The 22,614-nt window shown below is 37.9% G+C and overlaps 4 protein-coding genes across 4 annotated transcripts; 2 read left to right on the top strand and 2 right to left on the bottom strand.

Moving 5' to 3' along the window:
• The first annotated feature begins 556 nt into the window (after positions 1-556).
• On the top strand, positions 557-11,858 carry LOC114240035 (potassium/sodium hyperpolarization-activated cyclic nucleotide-gated channel 3). Its single transcript, XM_089728260.1, has 12 exons — positions 557-593; positions 1,792-1,984; positions 2,882-3,112; positions 3,613-3,787; positions 4,856-4,970; positions 5,532-5,654; positions 6,175-6,273; positions 8,635-8,708; positions 9,380-9,497; positions 10,474-10,697; positions 11,070-11,197; positions 11,654-11,858. The coding sequence occupies exons 1-12, from the start codon at positions 557-559 to the stop codon at positions 11,799-11,801; spliced, it is 1,665 nt and encodes a 554-aa protein (XP_089584386.1). The 3' UTR covers positions 11,802-11,858.
• On the bottom strand, positions 11,851-12,419 carry kud (oligosaccharyltransferase subunit 5 kud). The gene is made up of 2 exons (XM_028170412.2): positions 12,289-12,419; positions 11,851-12,209 (listed from the first exon to the last, which is right to left on the bottom strand). Exons 1-2 carry the CDS (start codon positions 12,292-12,294, stop codon positions 11,970-11,972), a joined length of 246 nt encoding a protein of 81 aa, XP_028026213.2. The 5' UTR covers positions 12,295-12,419; the 3' UTR covers positions 11,851-11,969.
• Positions 12,420-13,240: 821 nt separating this feature from the next.
• On the top strand, positions 13,241-19,549 carry LOC114240001 (uncharacterized). The gene is made up of 3 exons (XM_028170452.2): positions 13,241-14,610; positions 16,138-16,377; positions 17,260-19,549. The coding sequence occupies exons 1-3, from the start codon at positions 13,491-13,493 to the stop codon at positions 19,269-19,271; spliced, it is 3,372 nt and encodes a 1,123-aa protein (XP_028026253.2). The 5' UTR covers positions 13,241-13,490; the 3' UTR covers positions 19,272-19,549.
• Positions 17,429-21,176, bottom strand: LOC114240007 (uncharacterized). Its single transcript, XM_028170460.2, has 2 exons — positions 20,424-21,176; positions 17,429-19,997 (listed from the first exon to the last, which is right to left on the bottom strand). The coding sequence occupies exons 1-2, from the start codon at positions 20,653-20,655 to the stop codon at positions 19,633-19,635; spliced, it is 597 nt and encodes a 198-aa protein (XP_028026261.2). The 5' UTR covers positions 20,656-21,176; the 3' UTR covers positions 17,429-19,632.
• Positions 21,177-22,614: the final 1,438 nt, after the last annotated feature.

Genomic DNA, 22,614 nt, shown 5'->3' with positions numbered 1-22,614 from the left:
AACGGCAAAAGTAGGCAAGTTGCATCTCCATACAAATTTGAGTTAACTCCTACGCTATCGAGAACGTTAAATACTTGCACTAAGCACACAAGGCGCCTTTCAAAAATGCTAAACTATTAATAACGAACAAAATAAAACAGTTCACACCATAGATTATACACTTAATATATTTGAGAGTTAGGTACCACAACCTCGAGCTCCCGCCAAAAAGTTCCTGTATTATTCTAAGTATAAGTGCAAAGAGAATAAATTGTGAAAAAAAAATTGTATTATCTATGAGAAATATTAGGGAAGAATTTAATACCTGGCAGCCGTTATAGCGTATAAATTCTGTTCTATTATCCTGTATTTACTTAATATTTAAGAGCCATGGCTCATAAATATTCATACTTCAATGATATAGAGTGATGCATAGATAATACACTGAAAGAGAGTGATGTATATAATCGCAGACTGTCACACATTACTGAAAACCTTAACGAGATAGATATTTTAATGTAAATAAAATAAATAATAAAACAGAATTCTCAAGCTACTAAACGGACGTATAAACAATATGTCGCTTAAAAGGCATTATTGTCAGCTTGGATTCGGTAACTATAAATATATTAATCAATTGCCTCAATAGAACAAAAAATACAAAAAAATCAGCTGAAAGAATTGTGGCTGAGATTCTAGACTGCTATACTGAGCGCTCTAAGATAGTTTTTTATCTGTCTTATCCATTTTTGGACATTGCGAGTAGTAAACTAGCATTTTTAGCGTCATAAAAACTTTGGAACATTTCATTTCGTTAAACAATTCGGTCGCATTTCACACAATGCCTCAGGATTGTCTATAAAACTGAGACATTAAGAAGTTCTGATTTGAAGGGTGCCCGTGACTATTTGGATTCGAAGCCTCGGATTTTGTCAGCAGATTGTCCAGTAGCATTCGCTTTATGATGGCTATAGACCCGATCTTTTTACAAACAGGGCAATCGGACACTCCATTTGTACATTTTAATTCAGAATAAATTATCTTCCAATATGATTCAATTTTGGGCTTAGAACTTCTCCAAAGTTGATAGCTTTTTCTCATCATTTACTTAGTTCTGTAGCGGTTAGCTTTAGCTCACTATCTTTCGTTTGCGAAGCATCTACTCTTTAGTTATTAAGTCTCCTTTGGAGGCGCTCGGGCAGCTGTTCGCAAATCCCTCCCCTCCTGGTTGAGTCTTTGCTCGTCCACTTGTGCTGGTGAAGCTGGAAAGGCCTCCGGGTCCCCAGTAATCCCTCAATACGAAAAAAAATGTTCGCTATCTGCGCGTATGTTTTTCAAAGGTTCAAACTTGTTTCGATTTTTTTTCTGTACCTATCATAACATAGGTACTATTTGAATGTGATTATTATGTTGTTTGTGTCCGAAATAAATAAATAATTGTGAAAATTAATTAAAAACCCCTAATGTGTTACAATAGCGGGCTTAGAAAAGAGAAGTATAAACAGTCTAGTAGTATGGTAGGAATAGTACAGGTAGTAAAAGTATATACACACAACAAAGCAGTATACCAGCGGTCAGGGAACTGTGTAAGTTGATATTACCCCATGGCGAAGAACAAAAAAAACGAAATCGCTTCTTTTTAGCATCTTTCATATTATAGCCACCATGATAATTTGAAATCACAACGATTCTAAAGAAGTTTCATTTCAATACATACTTTTTACTCCCAAAAGTTTCATTTTCACCCGCCAAAATGGGGTAATTTACCCCGGTTCCCCGACCGCTGCAGTATACGGTTAACCTTTTGGATAGCCTCCGAGAGCATGCTACCGAAAGCAGAAGGCCGGTGGGATAACTTTTGTCGCGGCTTACGTAAGATATGCCAAGTGACAGACCTCCACCCTGAAACGAAGGAGCACTTCCGGAGCTACCCTGCTCTGGTCAATGAACGAAAAATAAACTTGATGCGACGATGCAATCTAATACATCCGATGAGTGTAGCCAGGTCAGTGTGTTTTTTTTATTGCTTTGATGGGTGGCCGAGCTCACAGCCCACCTGGTGTTAAGTGGTTACTGGAGCCCATAGACATCTACAACGTAAATGCGCCACCCACCTTGAGATATAAGTTCTATGATCTCAGTATAGTTACAACGGCTGTCTCACCCTTCAAACCGAAACTCTTCACGGCAGAAATAGGCAGGATGGTGGTACCTACCCGCGCGAACTCACAAGAGGTCCTGCCACCAGTAGAAGTTTGTGTTACAACATTGCCTTGAAATTCAAGAATTATATGTTACAATGCAAGAAGCTTCTATTATTACTTTTCCTCCAACACAGTTTTGTAACTGGTGGTAGGACCTCTTGTGAGTCCGCACGGATAGGTACCAGCACCCCGCCTATTTCTGCCGTGAAACAGTAATGCGTTTCGGTTCGAAGGGTGGGGCAGCCGTTGTAACTAAACTGAGACCTTATATCTCAAGGTGGGTGGCACATTTAGGCCGTAGATGTCTATGAGCTCCAGTAACCACTTAATACCAGGTAGACTATGAACTCGTCCACCCATCTAAATTAGATTCCTTCCCTTCCTTCCTTAGATTTCTTCCCCCTCGTCTTAATTCCATTTTCTTTTCTTCCTCGTCTAATCTCCTGAAGCGTTGTGGCCTAATTAAGATACAAGATATTATAAGACGAGAATACGACGAAGTACACGGATTGCGTGATAGGATTATGCCGCTGCTCTATTCCCACAGACTGTTACTAATTTAGTAATAAAATACGTAATAAATAAAGTAAAAAACATGGATTGTAGTTTAGCGTTAAACATGATTTTGAATTTCCCCTTTTTTTTTGGGAAATTTGCATTGCACACTAAATAATGTTGCCAAAACTTTGTATTTGCAGCTTGATCTGGAACTCAATTATGGTTGTAGTAAATCTATCGCACATGTTTGTTTCAACTTTAAGAATAGCCTACGTCATCGATCCAGTACATTTCAGCAAGCACCACTACGTCGATGAGGCTCTAATCGTTCTGGATATGATGTGCTGGCTTGATGTTATTGTTAAATTCAATACAGGTTTCAAGGACAGGTACACTTCGAACATAGTGATGGAAAGAAAACGAGTTGCTAGGTACGTTGAAACCTAAAATATTTAAATTTCCCAAATGCATGACAAATTGTTTTTGCTTTTTTTAAGGGATTTTATGACCTGGTAACTAAGACCTTTAAGTCATGTCTTATTTTAATTTATTTTCTTATTTTTATGAAAAATGATGAAATGAAATGATGATGATTAATTTGAGACATTAATCAACTGGTATGAAATCAAATGAAATGAGATGAGATGATATGGGATGAAATATAATCTCAGTAAAATGGTGGTCATCTACTGAGACTTTTTCATTGGACTTTTTGGAGGATCCCGAGAAGTGAAGTCCAGCGGCTTTGTTTCATTTTCCCACATTTGTGCTCTTTCACAAATATTAAACAGTTAATAAACCACCGTTATTACACATTTAAACCTGAAGAAACACTAAATAGACAAAATAAAACAAATCACACAACTTCACTCCTCGCGTTTCTGTTTTTGCTTTAATTTCAAATACTGACTACCCTCATTTCCATTATTAGCCGTTATCTTCGCCGTTGGCTCCTACCAGACTTGATTTCGAGCATGCCAATTGCGTATATAATTTTAAGTCTTCCAGTGAAGAGAACCCGTTGTCTACTGATTGCTCATTTTTTACCATTACTGAGAACGCCGAGAGTGTACACTGCCCTTATGGATATCCAGATTTTTATGAAGGTAAATTGCTCACATTTCTTTGTTTTTTTATGGTATAGGCAAACGCTCCGCGGTCTAATACTAGTTAGTATTTTCAAGCGGTATAATTGTGCCAGGACTTTAGATAGCACGACTTAAGAATGATATAAAGTCTCAACTGTATTTTCATTTTACTGCTTCTATGGTGGTGCAATAAGTGGTTCATGGAACCCGTAGATATCAACAACGTAAATTTCATCACCCACCTTGAGACATGAGTTCTAAGGTCTCAGTACAATGGCTTCCCGATCATTCGAACCGAAACGTAATATCTACTGCTTCACGACAAAAATAGGCAGGATGGTAATACCTACCCTCACGGTCTTACAAGACGTACTACCAGTAATTACGTTAATTAATATTTCTATCGCACCCTCCAAATGAGCGTCAGTGCCTTGCTTTTTTTTCACTACCTAACCTGGTAACCTAGAGGTTTATGTCAGCGTAACCGGGCGAGTTGATGAGCTCTCGGGGCTCTAACCTGAGGACGTTGCTAACACTAGCCCTAGCAAGAGCAGTGCTTCGCAGAATCTACCACCGGATCGGAAACGCGACCCACTGAGAAGATCCGGCGAGAAACTCAGTGGGCTATTGCTTATGGAGTTTATTTATTTGGGAAACAAATTAAATAAATAAATAAGTAGTTGGAAGAGCTCACCGCCTACCTGGTGTTAAGTGCTTACTGGAGCCCATAGACATCTACGGCCTAAATGTGCCACCCACCTTGAGATATAAGGTCTCATTATAGTTACAACGGCTGCCCCACCCTTCAAACCGAAACGCGTTACTGCTTCACGGCAGAAATAGGCAGGGTGGTGGTACCTAGCCGTGCGGACTCACAAGACGTCCTACCACCAGTCACCACAACATTGACTAGCCATTATATTTCGTCTTCATTAAACTATACAATCCACATCACTGAGCCCGATTTTCGGCTCTATGTGGTTTTGGATTGGAAGAGGCCTGTATCCAGCAGTAGACGATGATGATGAAGAAAAAACTATACAACATTGAGGTAAATGAAATCCAAACAATCACGTTCCTATGAAGCTGTTCACGAGCTCGTACATCTGGCACGGAGCAGTGCAGCTCACTGTCCTGTTCATGATGACGACTCATTGGTGCGGTTGCCTTGTCTACCTTCCGACGATCCTGTTCTATTATTGTAAGTATTTGATTGGAAAAATTCTCAGTTGTTCCCTATTTTGGTGTTTATTTTTATTGCTTAGATGGATGGACGAGCTCACAGCCCACCTAAGCGGTTACTGGAACCCATAGACATCTGCGACGTAAATGCGCCACCCACCTTGAAATATCAGTTCTAAGGTCTCAGCATAGTTGCAACGGCTGCCCCACCCTTTAAACCGAAACGCATTACTGCTTCACGGCAGAAATAGGCAGAGTAGTGGTACCTATCCGCGCGGACTCACAAGAGGTCCTACCCTATTTTGGTGTTTATTTTTATTGCTTAGATGGGTGGACGAGCTTACAGCCCACCTGACGTTAAGTGGTTACTGGAACCCATAGACATCTACAACGTAAATGCGCCACCCACCTCGAGATATAAGTTCTAAGGTCTTAGTATAGTTACAACGGCTACCCCACCCTTCGAACCGAAACGCATTACTGCTTCACGGCGGAAATAGGCGGGGTGGTGGTACTTACCCGTGTGGACTCCCAAGAGGTCCTACCACCAGTAAACATTGACGGAGTCCTCGTTTTTCAGGGTTTGGTCATATGTCATCAAATTACAATCGGTTTCTGAAAGAATCGGAAAGGGACCTTTTGCAGTTGGACTTCATAACGCGATATCAGCTCGGAACATTCATAACATTGTCAACATTTTTTGGTAACTGTTATTGCATATCAAATTATATACTTATTAAAAAAAACACGAAGTATATACCAATTAAATTGAAATCTTATTTCAAAGCTATGCGCCAGTTCGAGTGAGGATCTTTTGTTTTTTGTTTTCCATCTATCTTACTCCTTCACGCGTTTTGTATCTCTTTCACTCACCTCCAAGCTGAAGCTCGTTCTAATAGGCATGATTACTAGTAGTATCACAGATAATAAACAGTTAAATAAGATTAAGTGTGTTTCAAAATTGTCCGAAAACACTTCATAATTAGCAGACAAAAAAGTTTTAAATTTAATATGAATTAAAATAATTATTCAAATAAAATTTTGATATACATAACTCAGATTCTATTCAGCTTATTAAAATATTTCATGACATTTGATGTACATTTTTATTGCTGAAATCCCATGACATTTCTTTCTATTCAAATGTCATAGCCCACCACTACCATTACAGAGAGATCGGACTTTTACATTGATGAAAATAAGATCAAAGGAAATATTTGCAGGCACCGGATTTACTTTATTCCTCGCATCGGAGCCGGAAGAGTTGATTGTGCATGCATTTATTATTCTCTTCTCTACCGTTTTCATGGTGTATATTTTAGGTAACTATCTTTTCCATGAATAAGGAAATTACATTTAATTTACAATTATTGCCCTGCGATAAAGTATAGTTGTTGCAAAGTACGAGCGCACGTGGCCTTTATTTGTAGTTGTAATCGTAAATACACAATTTCATTAGTGTGTGTACCTGACGGAGAGGTTAGTAGCGAGTGATAATATAATCTACGGAATGAGCCATCGCTCGAGTCACTTGTATTTATTCGGTAGTTTTTCGGTGGTTTATTTTAGTATTCGTAGGAGGAGGTTCTCAATTCAACTGTATTTTGTTTTATTTTATACCTAGGCAGACACAACATTACTATTTAAAAATGTATTTATTGCTTTTCGAAGTATTCTCCGCGAAATTTGACACATTTTTCCATACGATGGAACCAATCATTGAAGCAACCATTCCATTCGGAAGTTGGGGTCTCCAAAATGGCCGCTTTGTAGGCGTCCACAGCTTCTTCAGGTGATGAAAATCTCTGTCCACGCAATTTATTCTTTATTTTAGGGAAAGTATAGAAATCATTAGGGCTTAGGTCGGGGCTGTACGGCGGATGGTCTAATAATTCTATGTTTTCTTGCTCTAAAAACTCTTTTGTTCTGTGCGCGGTGTGAGAACTCGCATTGTCGTGATGGAGGATGATGCGGCGGTTGCAGTTCTCTTTAAGGAGTTCAGAAACGACATGTGGCAAACAAATGCTAGCATACCATTCTGCATTAACCGTTCTTTGTCCCTCAAGAGGAATAGTCGTAACATGGCCAGTTTTGGAGACAAACGTGGCTACCATTTTTTTTGCAACACTCCGTGAACGAACAATTTTTGTTGGCTTTAACTCATTTTCGAACACCCAAACTCGTGACTGGTTTTTTGTTTCGGGTTCGTACGCGTATATCCAGGATTCGTCACCTGATACAATGTTGTATACAGCATTTAAGGATCCTGCGTGGAATCTTTCGAGAGTACCAAGTAACGCGAGCCGCTTTTTGCTCCTCGCAGAGCGAATGCGGTATCCATCGGGAAAACAACTTTTTTACACCTAATTGTTCATGCAAGATTATTTGTATTTGACTCATGCCAATGTCTAAAGTTGCCTGAATTTCGCGGTATGTCACATGTCGATCTTCCTCAATCAGCTTACGCACAGCCTCAACGTTTTCTTGGGTGACTGCAGTTTTTGGACGACCTTGACGGGGATCATCACTGAGCTTGACACGTCCACGTTGAAACTCAGCAAACCAGCGATAAATTGTGGTTTTGGATGGGGCTTCATCACCAAATGCAGAAATAATCCGGTCAACACACTGTTTTTGTGTTAAACCACTTCGAAAGTCATAATAAATCATCGCTCTTGAATTTTCTCGAGTCAATTCCATTTTCTCAACGACTAAACAAGTTTGACCAAACCTCGTGACAAGACCGAGAATCTTTTTTTAAATAAATAAATGGTATTCGATTTTTAAAACCAAGGAGTTTTCAATTAAAAAGATTTTAATATGACAGGAACAGTGGAAATATTCCATTCCCGATACTTTTAGTGCAGCCCTCGTATTTGTTACCTCATAGCTTTTGACTGGGTAATCGATTTTGATGATTCTTTTTTTATTAGAAATCTGACGCTTCCCGTGTGGGCATATTTCAATTTAGTCCAGTTCTGATAATGGTATCCATGAGAAAACCATATAAGTCTTAAATTTGCATTATGTACGTGCGCGACAAATAGATGAATAACTCAAGAACTCAATATCGCGCGAACCTATTTCGATGATTATTGTTTTTAGGGTATATTAATTTGTTTTGGAATTATTATTTTTTCTATTTGAAGTCTGTTTTTGTTCAATAGTCAATGTCTATTTACAATTATTGTTTCCGCGTTGCTATTTTTCACGAAGTACGGTCAGCATATCAAATCTTAAAAGTTAAAGAAAAGGCAAAGTAATTCATGACGAGGTAAGATTTTTTTTATTTTTAAACTTGCCCCTAGATAGCGATGTAGTTACGAACATGTGACTTAAGTATATATAGACTAAAAAAAAACCATTCCCGCAGCGGAGGGAATGCAAAGGTAGATACAGGGTTCGATAAAGTTCGGTTCGTGGATCGCGTTTGGTATTTTAAATTTTTTCTCGAAAACTATAAGTCGTATCAAAATTAGATAACATTATTCACTGAAGGATACACCAGATGAAATGTGAACTAGCCCGCCAATTTGTTTTTTTCACTACCTATTTTCTGATAGCCTAAGGAGTTCTTCCAGCTATTGAATCGTGAATTAATCCGCCAGTCTAATTGGTAGTTGGTTGACGGGTATGAATGAATGAGTAAAAATCTAAAATTTAAAATAAATCGTTCGTTTCAGTGTTTCTCTTGAAGGTATACATGACGCTCTTTAGTTCAACGATTCGTTACAATGAATTGATGAATCAAGTTAAAGTGAGTATCCAAGATTAAACCAATAATAGAGACAACGTTAGTTTATTAAATTGTTTTTCTTCTTTTATAATTACTGCTTTTGAATACAGAGCGGCAGATCATTTTTACTGGTGGTAGGACCTCTTGTGAGTCCGCGCGGGTGGGTACCACCAGCCTGCCTATTTCTGCCGTGAAGCAATGCGTTTCGGTTTCAAGGGTGGGGCAGCCGCTGTAACTATACTTGAGACCTTAGAACTTATATCTCAAGGTGGGTGGCGCATTTGCGTCGTAAATGTCTATGGGCTCAAGTAACCACCTGACACCAGGTGGGCTGTGAGCTCGTCCACCCATCTAGCAAAAAAAAAAAAAAGATTTTGTTAGCAGATCTTCGATCCTTAGTGGTAGTTAATATCTTCACATTGCTGTTATGTCGTACGGATTCTACCTTCATATCGACCTTACACTAGACATTCCCCAACCAGAACTCATTCAGATTTCAAGTGTTTTAACTTAGATTAACAAAACCTTATGTTTTTTTACATGAGCTTCATAAAATTCGATTAAAATGTAACCGAATTAACGAAGATTGGGCTACAGCGCTTTCGCGTTCAGCAAGATCACCAAACCGCATGCAAATCGCGGCCATAATGTCGCATCCCTAATACTTACTAATTTGTATTTTGTTTTCCAAGGAGTACATGAGACACAAGCAGTTTCCGGTGCCATTACAAAAACGTGTCAAAACTTTTTACAGTCAGCTCTATCAGAAGCGATATTATAAAGAAGAGAGCGTTCTTGAATGTCTTTCGGGTTAGATCAGTTTTATTTACTAATCTTACTTTGACTTGCATAATTAGATAGAATTTAACGTTTTTAACACGCTTTTATTGGCTTGGTATGTAGGTTTTTAATGTAACGAAATCTTTGAACGCCATTTTGATCGACTTCAAGACGTCCGTGTGCTTAGTGCACCGTTCTCGATAGCGTAAAGGTTAACTCAAATTTGTATGCAGTTGAAATAGCGCCCCTAGCGGCAAACGTAGGCAAATGTTCCAACTCCATACATATTCGAATTAACTTTTACACTATCGGGAACGTTAAAAAAGTCTCACAAAGCACTGATTAACTTGAAAATTTGAACGCGCATTAAGACCTATAAAAAAACAATAGTTTTGTAACTTCGCTCTTGTATTCTGAGCAGTTTAATAGAATAAAAAAATGATCGTTACACCGGTCACTCACATGCGCACGAATACGCAAACCCGCAAGTGTAGGACGACATTTGCGAATGATTATGCAAAGTTTTCGCTGCATTCGTGGTTTTCCAAGCTGTGTCGGTTTTTTAACAGACATCAAAGCGCGCGAACCTCGAACCTTCGCGTAGTCTCCCACACATTCGCTTGCCCAGTTGCGCCGACGATTGCGAAGGTAACGGACGTATCGCCATTTTCATAGTTCGTGACGTCTACTGTGTAGCGTATCTTCATCAAAAGAAATCCCATAAAAACAGCATGGCTGTTAATGATGTCTGGGAAAGAATTCAAAACTCTTTGTCTTTTCAATGTTCTATTGACGAATTAAAAAGAAGGAGAAATTCGTGAGACATTCGTAAACAAGTGTAGGAGGAGGCGCAAACGGGTTCGCAAATTGAGTATGCGAACCCATTTGCACAGCCGCTAGGCTTGCCAATGAATGTTTGACGGCCCTTCACACAGTGGCCGGCATTATGCTATCTATGCGTGTTATTTTACTTGTGACGTACGTTTTTTTTTAAATATTCTTACAGAGGAACTTCGCAATGAAATAACGCTACACACATGCCGCGTCCTGGTGGATAAGGTTACGTTATTCAAGGATGTGCCGGCATCAGCAGTGGGCTCAGTACTAGGCTGCTTGAAGCCTGAAGTGTACCTCCCTAATGACCCTGTGCTCAGGGCTGGTGACGACGGAAATTGCATGTACTTTATTGATTACGGCACTGTGGCAATTTATTCCCTTAAAGGCGTCGAAGTAATTTGATTTTATAACTATAGTATATATCGCACCTTTAAAATTATACTCATTTTGAAATATTTGATTTCGTGTTTAATTCAAAAATGGACCTAGAACGGCCCCATTTCAGCGACTTTTAGTAATGAAATGACCAGAAGTAGCTTAAAAAGAGACAAAGCTATCCATCGGTCTCTTTCACTCCGTCCCCTTCCTCTACATTTTTTCGGTTTGAGAACTTTAATCGATGTTTTCCATAAAACACATTTTTTGAGTTGGGTCTTTATAATTGTAAAGGTGCGATATGAGAAAAAAATTGTTGGCTTTGATAATATTATAGCGAAATTGATTTGGTTTTTAAACGCAATAACGTTTTTTTAATAAAAATTTTAGGTGTGCCATCTAGAAGACGGTGCCCATTTTGGTGAGGTTGCTCTGCTGATGAGGGACAGCAAACGTTTGGTTACCGTTGTTGCTGTGGAGATCACGCAACTGTACCGTCTAGATGATATTGATTTTAGGTTAAAAAAATGTTCTTAATTAAATCATCATCATCATCTCCGTCTGTTCTTTGAGCAATGTGCCACTGTCACTGTAACTTTAACCTTAACTCAAAAAAAAAAACTGATCTTGATCATAACAACATATTTTTTTGTTATTAGATGTGTGGACGAGCTCACGACCCACTTGCTGTTAAGTGGTTACCGGAGCCTGTAGACATCTACATCGTAAATGCCGCCACCCATCTCGAGACATGAGTTCTAAGGTCTCAGTTTTTACAGTACAGCGGCTGCCGCACCCTTCAAACTGAAACGCACTACTGCTTAACGGCAGAAATGGCAGGGTGGTGGTACGTCCCCATGCTAACTCACAAGACGTCCTACCATCAGTAGGATGTTAGTTCTATTTAAGCCCCGGAAGCACCATCACTCAATACATTCGTAGATGTTTCTGAGATGTTTCTGCTATCTGTGCAGACAATACGTGCTTACGAACCAAATTCTGTTCGAGAGAATCCAAACCTTGGCTTCGCAGCGGATGCATGAAGCAGTACTCGTGGACCGTCAATTCCAGAGAGACCGAGAAAAATTCAACGAGAAACAGATCGAGTTCTCGAAAACATAAATTTAAAAGGCTTTTAACATGTACTGTAGACTGATTTAATAAAAGATAATTTAAAAACTTCAAAACCTGATGATAATATTTATTCATCTGACCAAACATACAGTATCAATCATCAATAGAGGAATGGTGTTACATTATTCATAACTTAAATTATACCTTACATTGATATCACACATAAATCCCTACCCATAGCAACAAGAACAAAATTCCGAAACCAGAAAATAAGGCGGCTACCAATGATAAAAGTAACTCTTTGAACATATCTCTTGAGGCTTTAGTACTTGTAACTTCGTAAACGAAGAACCAGGCCGTGAAGAATATTCCTATTCCGAGCAACAAAAAGGTTAGATGTGGAAAAACTGCCGGGTTTATTGGCGACGTGTGCCGGATCATTGATTCGATTTCGAGCTGAAATAGTAATTACATGATAAAAATAGTATTACATGGTGATAACACGAATTTATATATTATTTTTGCTGGTACTTACACTCATTTTTATGGCTATTTTAGAACGAAACACTAGAAAACAAGACCAATAAAACTCGACAAACTCAGAGACTGAGGAATGAAGTGATACGATTAAATCTTGAAATTAGCTGTAATGACAAAAAGAACCTCATGACAGTAATGGCAATAGTTTTTTTTTTTTTAATGAAAAGGCATAAGGAACAATTTCGTAAATATGTTTTAAAAATTAAAGTTGAAGTTTCAAAATATATAATTTTGAAGAAAAAAGAAGCTATTTACTAAAAAAAATGATTTATCTAAATTTGAAAATTGCATAAAATTTGGTGAAACAGGATTAAACTAGCTAGTAAAATGGTGTGAATTAATTAAAAGATCAATGGGCTTCTAAGTAGTAACTGTAAGTCTATATAAATTTTAACATTCTTAACTGGTGGCAGGGCGTCTTGTAGACATACGGGTAAGCACAGACAGTCGTTACCGTTGCCGCAAATCAATCATACGTCCCGGTTTCAAAAAAGATTATGCTTACTATACTGTTGAGTTCTATATCTTATATTTCAATTAGGGTGGCTGTATTCACTTTTTGATGTCTATAAACTCTAGTAACCACTTAACACTGAGTAGCAGTATATGCAATAAAAAAGGACTAATCCATGTCTTTCGAGTAAGTAACTTTTTTAACACAATATGACCAAAGGTAGTTGACAAACACTACTTTTTGTTAATTTAGTGGTTCTTCAAAATTCTGAAAATTGATCAAACGAAATTGCTTTACATGGTTTCTCGGTTTCTTAGAAAGGTCTTTAGAACACTCATTAAATACTTCAGATTTTTTAATAAAATAAAATTTGTAAAGGATAGCCTTGTCCAAACGAACAAAATATAATCAAACAAAAAAGTATATTGCAGCTAATTATTTTATTTGTGAAACTATGAACAAAACAATATTAAGTGTATAATCTATGGAACAAAACATAGATTATACAATTAAACGAGAAGGAAACAAAAATAAAACAGCTGTTTTTATTTTAATGTACGATACGTTTTAACACCAAATCTTAATAAAATGATAAAAATGAATACTTAGTATTCTCAAAATGTAACACAAATATCCTTATAAAATTTAAAACAAATAGTTTAATTACTAACCAAGGTGGAAAATGAAAGAACACTATGAAGAAATTCGCAATGAAATATTAAATTGACTATACAATCACAAAAATGATGTCTCAGTGCTTTTTAAGGAGCATGAAGTGTGATGGCAACGATTCGAAGCCGCCTGCCGTTAAAGAAAAAGTTATGGCTTACGAGGAGAAAACCGTAGGTAGCACTCCCTTTTTCAAATGCGAAGCGTGTCCTTACATGGCTCTAGCCGAAGACGACATTAAATTTCATCTGTTCACTGTACACCCGGAGCTCGCGAAAACTAACGGTCTTGCGGATAACATACATATCCAATGCCCGGGCTGCACTGACGTCTTCGAAACCGAAGAAACATTGCGGACGCATCTACGTAACCATCACAAAATGGGAATCAAAGACGTAAAGAAAATGATAAAAAGCCTCGTACAGATTGCCTTAAAAAATGCGAAATTAAAAAAGGAAAATAACGATCCATCACAGTCCACAAACGCCCAGAGTGTTGACATTAAAATACCACAAGTATTCGAAATAGTCTCTGATGCCAACTCCGCAAACGCCCTACCCAAAGCTGTAGCTTTCATATCAGTCGATGAGTTACAGAAAATGAGCACACCAAATTTCGAGAATGTAGATCCTAAAGAAATAATTCAAGAGGCAAGCATTAACATTGTATATACTAATGAAGTATCCACGCAGTATGTAAACGTAGCTGAAGATGGCACATCAAACTCTCCTTGTAACGTCATTCAAGTATCAAATGTACCCCCAGATTTGATATCGTCAATACAACCTAGAATACAAACTACAGATAGTGCAAAAATACCCCAACCTCAACGAGAAGCAGAAACAATTACACCACCACATATGAGACAAGAAGAGCTAAGAGAACAGTCGGACTCACAACAAAAACCAGTGAAGGAACTAGGCACAATGTGCTCAATCGCAGGATGTCAAATACGTTTAAGAGATGAAAATAACCTATCATACCACAGGAAAAGTCATCAGAGCGGGAAATTAATATGTCAAGAATGTATGAAATCATTTCTCAATGTAGACTCCCTACACAGTCACTTGTGGAAAGTACACACAATAGACTTGGAGCTGCCGACGTGTGAAATATGCGGCTTTAAAACATACAAAAAACATAGATTGCATAATATACATATGAAAATCCATGGGAAATTAAAATTGTGTCTTTGTGAGTTTCTTTTATCTTTTGAGGATTTTCTTTCTCTATAATTAGACTAACTGGGGACTGTAAGCATCCTTAATCTTCAACAATCCTTACAGATCAGCATTAGTTCCTTGGTATATTTTGTAAGAGATAGTCATCTAACCATCAGGATATTTAGTTAAGTAGTTACTGTAGCACATAGACATCATAACATAGATGTTAGACCTTGAAACACCAAGGTTTAAGTCTTAGTTATATTATATAAGCTTTATTCTTTCCTGTAACTGCAATTTATAAGGTTTTAGTTAACTTTTTATTTATTTTTTATTGTTTAGATGTGTGGATGAGCTCACAGCCCACTTGGTGTTAAGTGGTTACTGGAGCCCGTAGACATCCACGACGTAAATACGGCACCCACCTTGAAATATCAGTTCTAAGGTCTCAGTATAGTTACAACGGCTGCCCCACCCTTCAAAACGAAACGCATTACTCAGAAATAGGCAGGGTGGTGGTACCTATCCACGCGGACTCACAAGAGGTCCTACCACCAGTAAAAACTGAATTACAAGTGTAAAAACATAGGTTGGGTAGCATGTTAGTTTAGTGAAGTGAGTTTGTTTTTATATGCCTTGCATTCTCTATTCTGTTTTATAATAATAAATAAATAATGATAAATAGTTACTAACAATCACGCCACGTTAACTGGTCCCGTTATAAGTTCGTAAAGAAGTTATGTTACAGGTACCAGATAACGGAAATAAATATAAGATTTTTATTATACACATACATATATTTAATATACATCCATAACCCTGGAAAAGACATTTATATTTATCATACAAATATCTTCCCTTGGCGGGATTCGAACCCGCGACCCCCTTGTGTAGAGACCATGTCACTTACCACTACACCAGACGGCCGTTATAATAGTATGTAGTTTAAAACTATGTATGTATATGTACTTTAAAATCTAAGCTAAATCTGAAATAGCAATCCAAACCCAATAACTAATTTTATTTCTTTTATTCACCCTGTTGATACTGATCAGGACATTATATCAAAGTTATTAAATTATTGTATTGTCATCAGTGCTTCATGCAAATTTTCAAATTCAAACTTGTTGAAATGTCTAAAATGATGATCAAAGTTTTCATTACATTCAAAATATATACACACACATCCCTCCGCCAGTGGTGGTCCTCATGTCTGAGAATCATGGCCACCTCCATCCATCAGTTTCGTCTTCACAATGTTATGCCATCCTATCATGTCTACGGCTACTCTAAGAGCATCATAGGCGGTGGAATTGAGGGTGTGTGAATACAATATAAATACATACCAATTAAATAAAATCGTATGAAAAATGAGAATAATTAACCTCATTACAGAATACATGATTATTCCTACATCATGAAAGTCATTCATTTGAAGAATTTATTTACTTATTAAGATTTGGATGCCTTATAGAAATGAATAACATGAATTCTATAATATCTTAACCTTCAGAGTTCAAGTTCAAATTCACTGGTATGTATATATCCTTTTTCTCAGGTCCAATATGTTCGAAATCATTCAAGAATGCAAATCAATTGTCAAAACATAAATTAACACACAAAAAAGACACATCGCCCCTAAAGTGTCCGATATGCCCTCGGGAGTTCAGCAACGGCAGGCAACTAAGAGAGCATGTCACAGCGGTTCATGAAAAACTGAAGCCATACAAATGCCAACATTGTGACTATACTGCAGCTCGTAAAGGAGAGATGAAGTTACATATGAGATCTCATACAGGTAAATAATCATTGAATCTTTTTATTTTGGCCATTTTCCCTCATTGCCTTACATTGTTAGATACACCTTGAGTATTTGCAGTAATTCTTAAAAATTTTATTTTTATTGTTTAGGTTGGTCGAACTCAAGGCTCTTCTGGTCCATGGTTACTGGAGCCTGTAGACATTATATTTTTAATGTCATCATCCAATTTTAGAGACAAGGTCGAAGTTTCATGTCTACAACAGCTGATAGGCAGTGGCTTGGCTCTGCCAATGGAATCGCTGATGTCCATGAACGACGATAACCATTCACCATCAGAAAATTCTCGTCGAATCCGTCACTTGCGACAAAGGGTTCGGCGAGTAAACTAACCCACAGACACAGCCCACTGAGTTTCTCGCCGGATCTCTCAGTGGGTCGCGTTTTCGATCCGGTGGTAGATTCTGCGAGGCACTGCTCTTACTAGGGCCCGTGTTAGCAACGTTCTCTGTTTAGAACCCCGTGAGCACACCTACGCGTTCGGTTACGCTGGCATAGTCTCTCAAGACCAGTTTAGGCATAAAAGAAAAACAAAAACAAAACACTTTAGGACTGCAAACAATGTCATACGAAAAAGGATGATTATACCTACCTGCCTGTGCAGGCAGCCTTATAATACGCCCTACCTACTACCTACCTATAACTGTAATTTGGGAAACTGTAAAGTGGGATAACTTTTGTAAGCACACTAAAAACGTCTTAAAATATAAAGTCCGTTTTATCTTCAAATTACAACTCTCCTTAATATTGTACTCTAAAACTGAGACTTAAAACTCACATATAATCGGTCCGCCTATCTAAACAATAAAAAAAAGAACATATACTGCACTAACGCTTAATTTTAAGAAATTTTGTCAACAGGCGACAAACCGTACTCCTGCAACATTTGCAGCTACAGGTCCGCGGACCACAACGCAATGCGCAGACACAAGAAAATGCATTCTAAAGAAGGCGTCTACAAATGCAAGCACTGCCCTTATACATCGATTCAATCTACATCTTTTGCCTACCACATGATATCCAGACACCCCAAATTAAGTTCGATAGAATTACATAGGTGTCCCTACTGCTCTTTCAAATCAATAAACAAGGATAAGTATGTCACGCATTTGACCAACCACGCCGACAAGGAGGGAGTCCAATTATTATTAGAAATGGCGAAAGGGATGAAATCGAACAAACTCAGCTGGACCATACCAAGTGAAACGGAAAAAAACGTCCAAGAGAACGATGAAAGTTTGAACGATGCTTCGAAAACGGTTAACGAAATTCCTATAGAAGTTTATGATTGTGACAGTCTATCCGAAGGTATACCGCAAGATTATTCGAAGAATTACTGCGCAACGGCTACAAATGAAGTGGAACCATCGAGCTACGACACTCAGACTTTGGGATCGCACGTAAACAAAGAAGACAATAACTCTGATTGCATTATATCCGAAAGCTCAAACGATACTGTGGTCAATAGACATCAATACGTGCCGCAGCATTTGCAGATATCGTTCGAGAACAATGACTCGAATCTGCACTTCCTCAATCCGTCCGTTTCGTTGGAACAAAGCATTCTACAGGACAACAACGTGAATTCGCTCGCGCCAATCACATTAGCCAATGACTTGAGCAATAACATTATGAGTAATTTTCCTATACGGCTACCAATTATTCCTCAAAGCTCTCAAACCAATAATATAATGCTGAAACCGGTCAACAAAATATCTCTTCCGCCTACTAAAGTAACCGGGCCAATAATAAAACCAACGCAAATTCTTCCGGTGCCTGTCTTAAGCAACTCTCCTGTGAACATGTCCATTGACGAGGGAGCACCACGGAAAAAGCCCAAAATATCAGTAAAAAGCAATTTAATATTGAAAGGTCCGGACCAAGTGAACATGTTTCATTCACAGCAGAAGATGGCCTTTAGAAGGCTAGAAGATAATGAGAGATACGGCCTTGGAGGGCCAGTTACTTTTAATAACTTGATTACTACACAGTTTATGTTACCACCGCAGTCCAATTTAGGCGAGCCAGCGACGGATATGATGTCGTATCCTCAAGAAGGTTTAATGTCAGATTCGACACCCACGCCAAGCGATTCTGGTATAGCTGAAGACTCGCAAATGTTCTCATTTAATTCGCCAATTAACGTTAATTCTATCAACATGCTTCAGACCTCTGAAAAGATTCAAAACAGCGATCCGAGCTACATTAAACTGGAGGCAACTATTAAGCAGAACACGCAATCTCCGAGCTTAGAGCGCATGTGCAACGCTAATATACTCAATAACCCGGCTATGACTAGAGAGTACAAAGCCTCTCCGCCTTTAGAAGATATACACAAGAACATGAATGAGATAAAAAACGAAGTGAAATCGGATTCATTTTACAACATAGCTCTAAATACCACGGCAGTAAATCCTCCGATAATAGAACAGTTTCTTATAGACAATATAATGGGAGAACAGTACTCTGGACACATGGACTTACCAAACACCTTGATACAGGATTTGCCTGAATTGGAAGATGACGTTATCGAGATAGACGACAATTCTGACGACAACAAATTGCTCCCGCGTTTCGACATGAACAATTTCCATTTGGAATCGTTGTGTTCTATGCACAACGATTATCATTTCTTGGAAAGCGAGTCCGGTCCGAACAAGGTTCCCGCTGATCTGACGGTGGCCGACATGAATAGAATGGTACAGGAGGTGCCGATCATAAATCAAAAAGACAATTCTAAAATTCCGAATGACGTTGCGAATGGTGATTTTGTGTATTTTATTCAAGGGAAAAACGATCCAATGATGAACACGTCAGTGCGACAAACGACTAACAAAATAAACGTAAAGAACATTGAACTTATGAAGAATTAAGTTTTATTGGTAGGAAATTATATTTATGCCTTTAATGTTCCATTTGGTTCTAGATCACACCTTCACTCTAGGGGCATCCATTAATTACGTTAGTTCGAAGTAAGTGCCTATTAAACTGTCATCAAATCTCATTGAAACTGGAAAAGGCATAACTGAAAATCTCATTTTGAAAGAAAAATATCTTAGGTAATTAATAGAAGCCCCCATATAAGATATAATTTGTATATAATGTGAATATTTATTGAAAGACTGCCTATTACAATTATATAAAAAATAAATGCGGTTTTATTGCATCGTTTTGCTGATACATTTGGATAACCGCAGTCAAAATGTCAAGAATGTCTCTTGTCTGGTTAGATCATCAGCTGTCCACTTCAACTCTCCTGAAATACACAGATAAAAAATCCTTGCTTTGTCTAACTTCCCGCCATTTGTATAATTCCCATCCGAGGATTTTTTCGAACGGCCCTGGCTCTGTGTACACTCCTTTTCCCTGATCTGGGCCAATAATCACGAGAACGGGACCGCAGAAATGTTTTAGGTAGTTCTCAAAAGCGGATCTGTTGTTGAAATAGCAAAATAGTATGGCATTATCTTTATTGCCCAATTCGAGTAAGACATCTTCGTTCAATTGGGGCGATGTAACAATCAAAGGTATAAAAGTGGGTGGAGCGTATTTACAGTGCCACCATGCTCCGTCGACTTCTATACCTGTTACAGAAATACCTGGAAACAAAGATATCGAAAATTATACTTCGATCGATGCAAAAGATATCTTAGAGTTGTTTTATTTTCGCTAAATGTTTGAAAATACGTATTTAATATCTCCTCGAGTCTTGGACAGAATTAACACTACTTTTACGCTTTAATATGACGATTATTATTTAAAATTAAATTTAATTAAGGCAATATTGAAATGTCGTCAAATACCGTAAGACACCCGTGACCACGAAAACTTTAAAGCATTCCAAACTTCGGTAATAATTACAATAAAAAACGCGAGATTACCCCGTAAAAAACTGGATTTAATTAATATGTGTTGCATTTAAAACAAAAACTGAACTCAATATGGTGAAGTATGTTTCCAAATAAAGTAGAAAAACTAATTCGTAAATATAAGGTGAATACAAATAAAGTAAAATTCTTTCGAACCTGTAGCTTTCTGGAGCATCCATTCGAGCAGGCCACTCCCGCAGCCGACACTGGCAACTCCTTTACATTTGAATTCTTTCAGACATTCCTTCAGGAACTCGAAATTATCCTCACTGGGAAATACCCACAGTAGTTTATTTCTGTCCTTGTGATCATGATATTTCTCCACTATTTCTTTCCATTTCCCCAGTCTGTATAACTTTAGGACCACCTCCGTGATAGATTCTTCCATTTGGAAAAAAATCTTTTGTTTTTTTTAAATTTGAGCCTATGTAATGACTGTATGGCTGTATTCTATCGTATTGGTGTTTCAATGAATTCAAACGTTTTCTCACAGATTGGGCGAACTCTGGTAGGTCAGGTGAAGCCGAATTCCATATCGGGTCGACAATTAGTATTTTTAACTTGATTTTAATTAGATCTAGTTAACCAGATATAAACTTCTAAATGTGGAAAATCTGGTAAAACATCGTCAAAATAATTTGTTCGGGAAAGCCAGATTGCCAGTTGCCGAATGACCACGCAAACGTATGTCCATTACATTGGCTTTGACCGAATGTTCCGGGCCAAATACCTACGCAAGCCCAAGCAAAGTGATTGATCTATGTATTTGTTGACGACAAGAACGTACTTAGTGTTTAAATTTATTAATTTATATATTTTAAACTGGTATGCTGAAGACCGTTGTTAGGTCATATTGGCAGAAAGCGTAACATATTCTTAGAACCGCATCTAGTACGGAGCAGTCGAATAACTACCATAGAATGGTCTAGAACATGTGCGTCTCAGGACGCCCGGCAGAACTGATAACTTAAACTAATCTAAGTTGAGCTATTAAATATTGAAATTGTTTAATTTGAGAAAAGCTTAAGTTATTACATAAATTTTATGTATATTAAAATGATAATGTAAATAAATTTCAACATAAATTGAAAAATATAAATAAATAGTTAGGAGCTATATACCGCTCAATACCGCTGCCGTATGCGTGAGAGACCGGGAAGCCAGACAGATCGGTACCGTAACGCGTTATGTAACGAAGCAGTTTACCTTCCCATAAGAAATTGTAAGTTTAAAAAAAGACTGTATTCTATTTCATTATGAATTATTCAAGTTACCCGAATAAAATAAAACTGATGAGTTCACGAGATGGCGGTCGATGATAGACTGACTGACCAAGAATGATTTCAGTTGGCTCGTGAGCAGAAAGTGCTGATGTTGTCTGTCTGCATTATCACGTTCAGAAAGGTTCGACTGCGTGCCATAACCGTGACGTGTGGTATTTAAGCGCAAACGGTTGCGGTAGTGAGTGCACCGCGGTACGTAATGAATATGACGGTCTAGGTTACGAAACCATCCGTGATGTAAAAACACTTCAAAACAGTTCTTGGTGGCGTCGATGTGACGCTATAACTCTCTTATCGGACCCGCCGCTGACCTCAACCCAGATTCGGCTCAAACTGTACCCAAATAGCAATAAATGAGGATATGTTCAGTTGTGAACGCCATGTTGTTGATAATATTATCTTTCGATTCGTAAATTGTCATAATAAGAGCAAAAACTAATGGCATCCATGTTTTTTTTTACGAATAACACAAACTGAGACAGCATATTGACTGAATGCACATCTGTATTTTTTTGAACAGATATTCAAAATAACTTTGGCTGATACCCAAATACGTCGGGTTTCAATTGGAAATTGCAACAAAACTTCCGTGAACGTTTACGAACTATTTATTACACACGAGCTAAGCGACACAACTACCTTAAACCACAAAAATGGAAGTTGCTTAGTTTGCAATTCCAGTTTGAATTTTTAGAAATTCATTTAAAGATTTCTGTATTAATATAGGTGTAACGGACCGCGGTTTTGATGAGTCCCTAACACCGCCGATGTCTTCGCAAGAAAACTCGTCTTGGACAACAATAAAATAGGTAAAACCAAAAAGTAGTTCGAACCGGATGTATTGCACGGAAAACCCTTCGCCGCCTTGTTTAAAGGTATAAACCTGGGATAAGTCACCCACGATCCTCTGGACCAAGACTAGGCCTTCCTATACTATTTGAGCGAGCGACTAACATAAATACTTACGTTCAAATACAAACATAAATAGATATTAAACATTCAGTCAAAGAGCAAATAAACCGGTTCGTCACACGTACCTATACCCCGATTTGGGACCCACGATC

The sequence above is a fragment of the Bombyx mandarina genome, chromosome 06 (genome assembly GCF_030267445.1).
Source record: "Bombyx mandarina strain Sakado chromosome 06, ASM3026744v2".
In the NCBI taxonomy this organism is placed as follows: domain Eukaryota; kingdom Metazoa; phylum Arthropoda; class Insecta; order Lepidoptera; family Bombycidae; genus Bombyx; species Bombyx mandarina.
The sequence above is the reverse complement of the archived record's forward strand: the minus strand, read 5'-3'. Positions and strand labels throughout refer to the sequence as shown.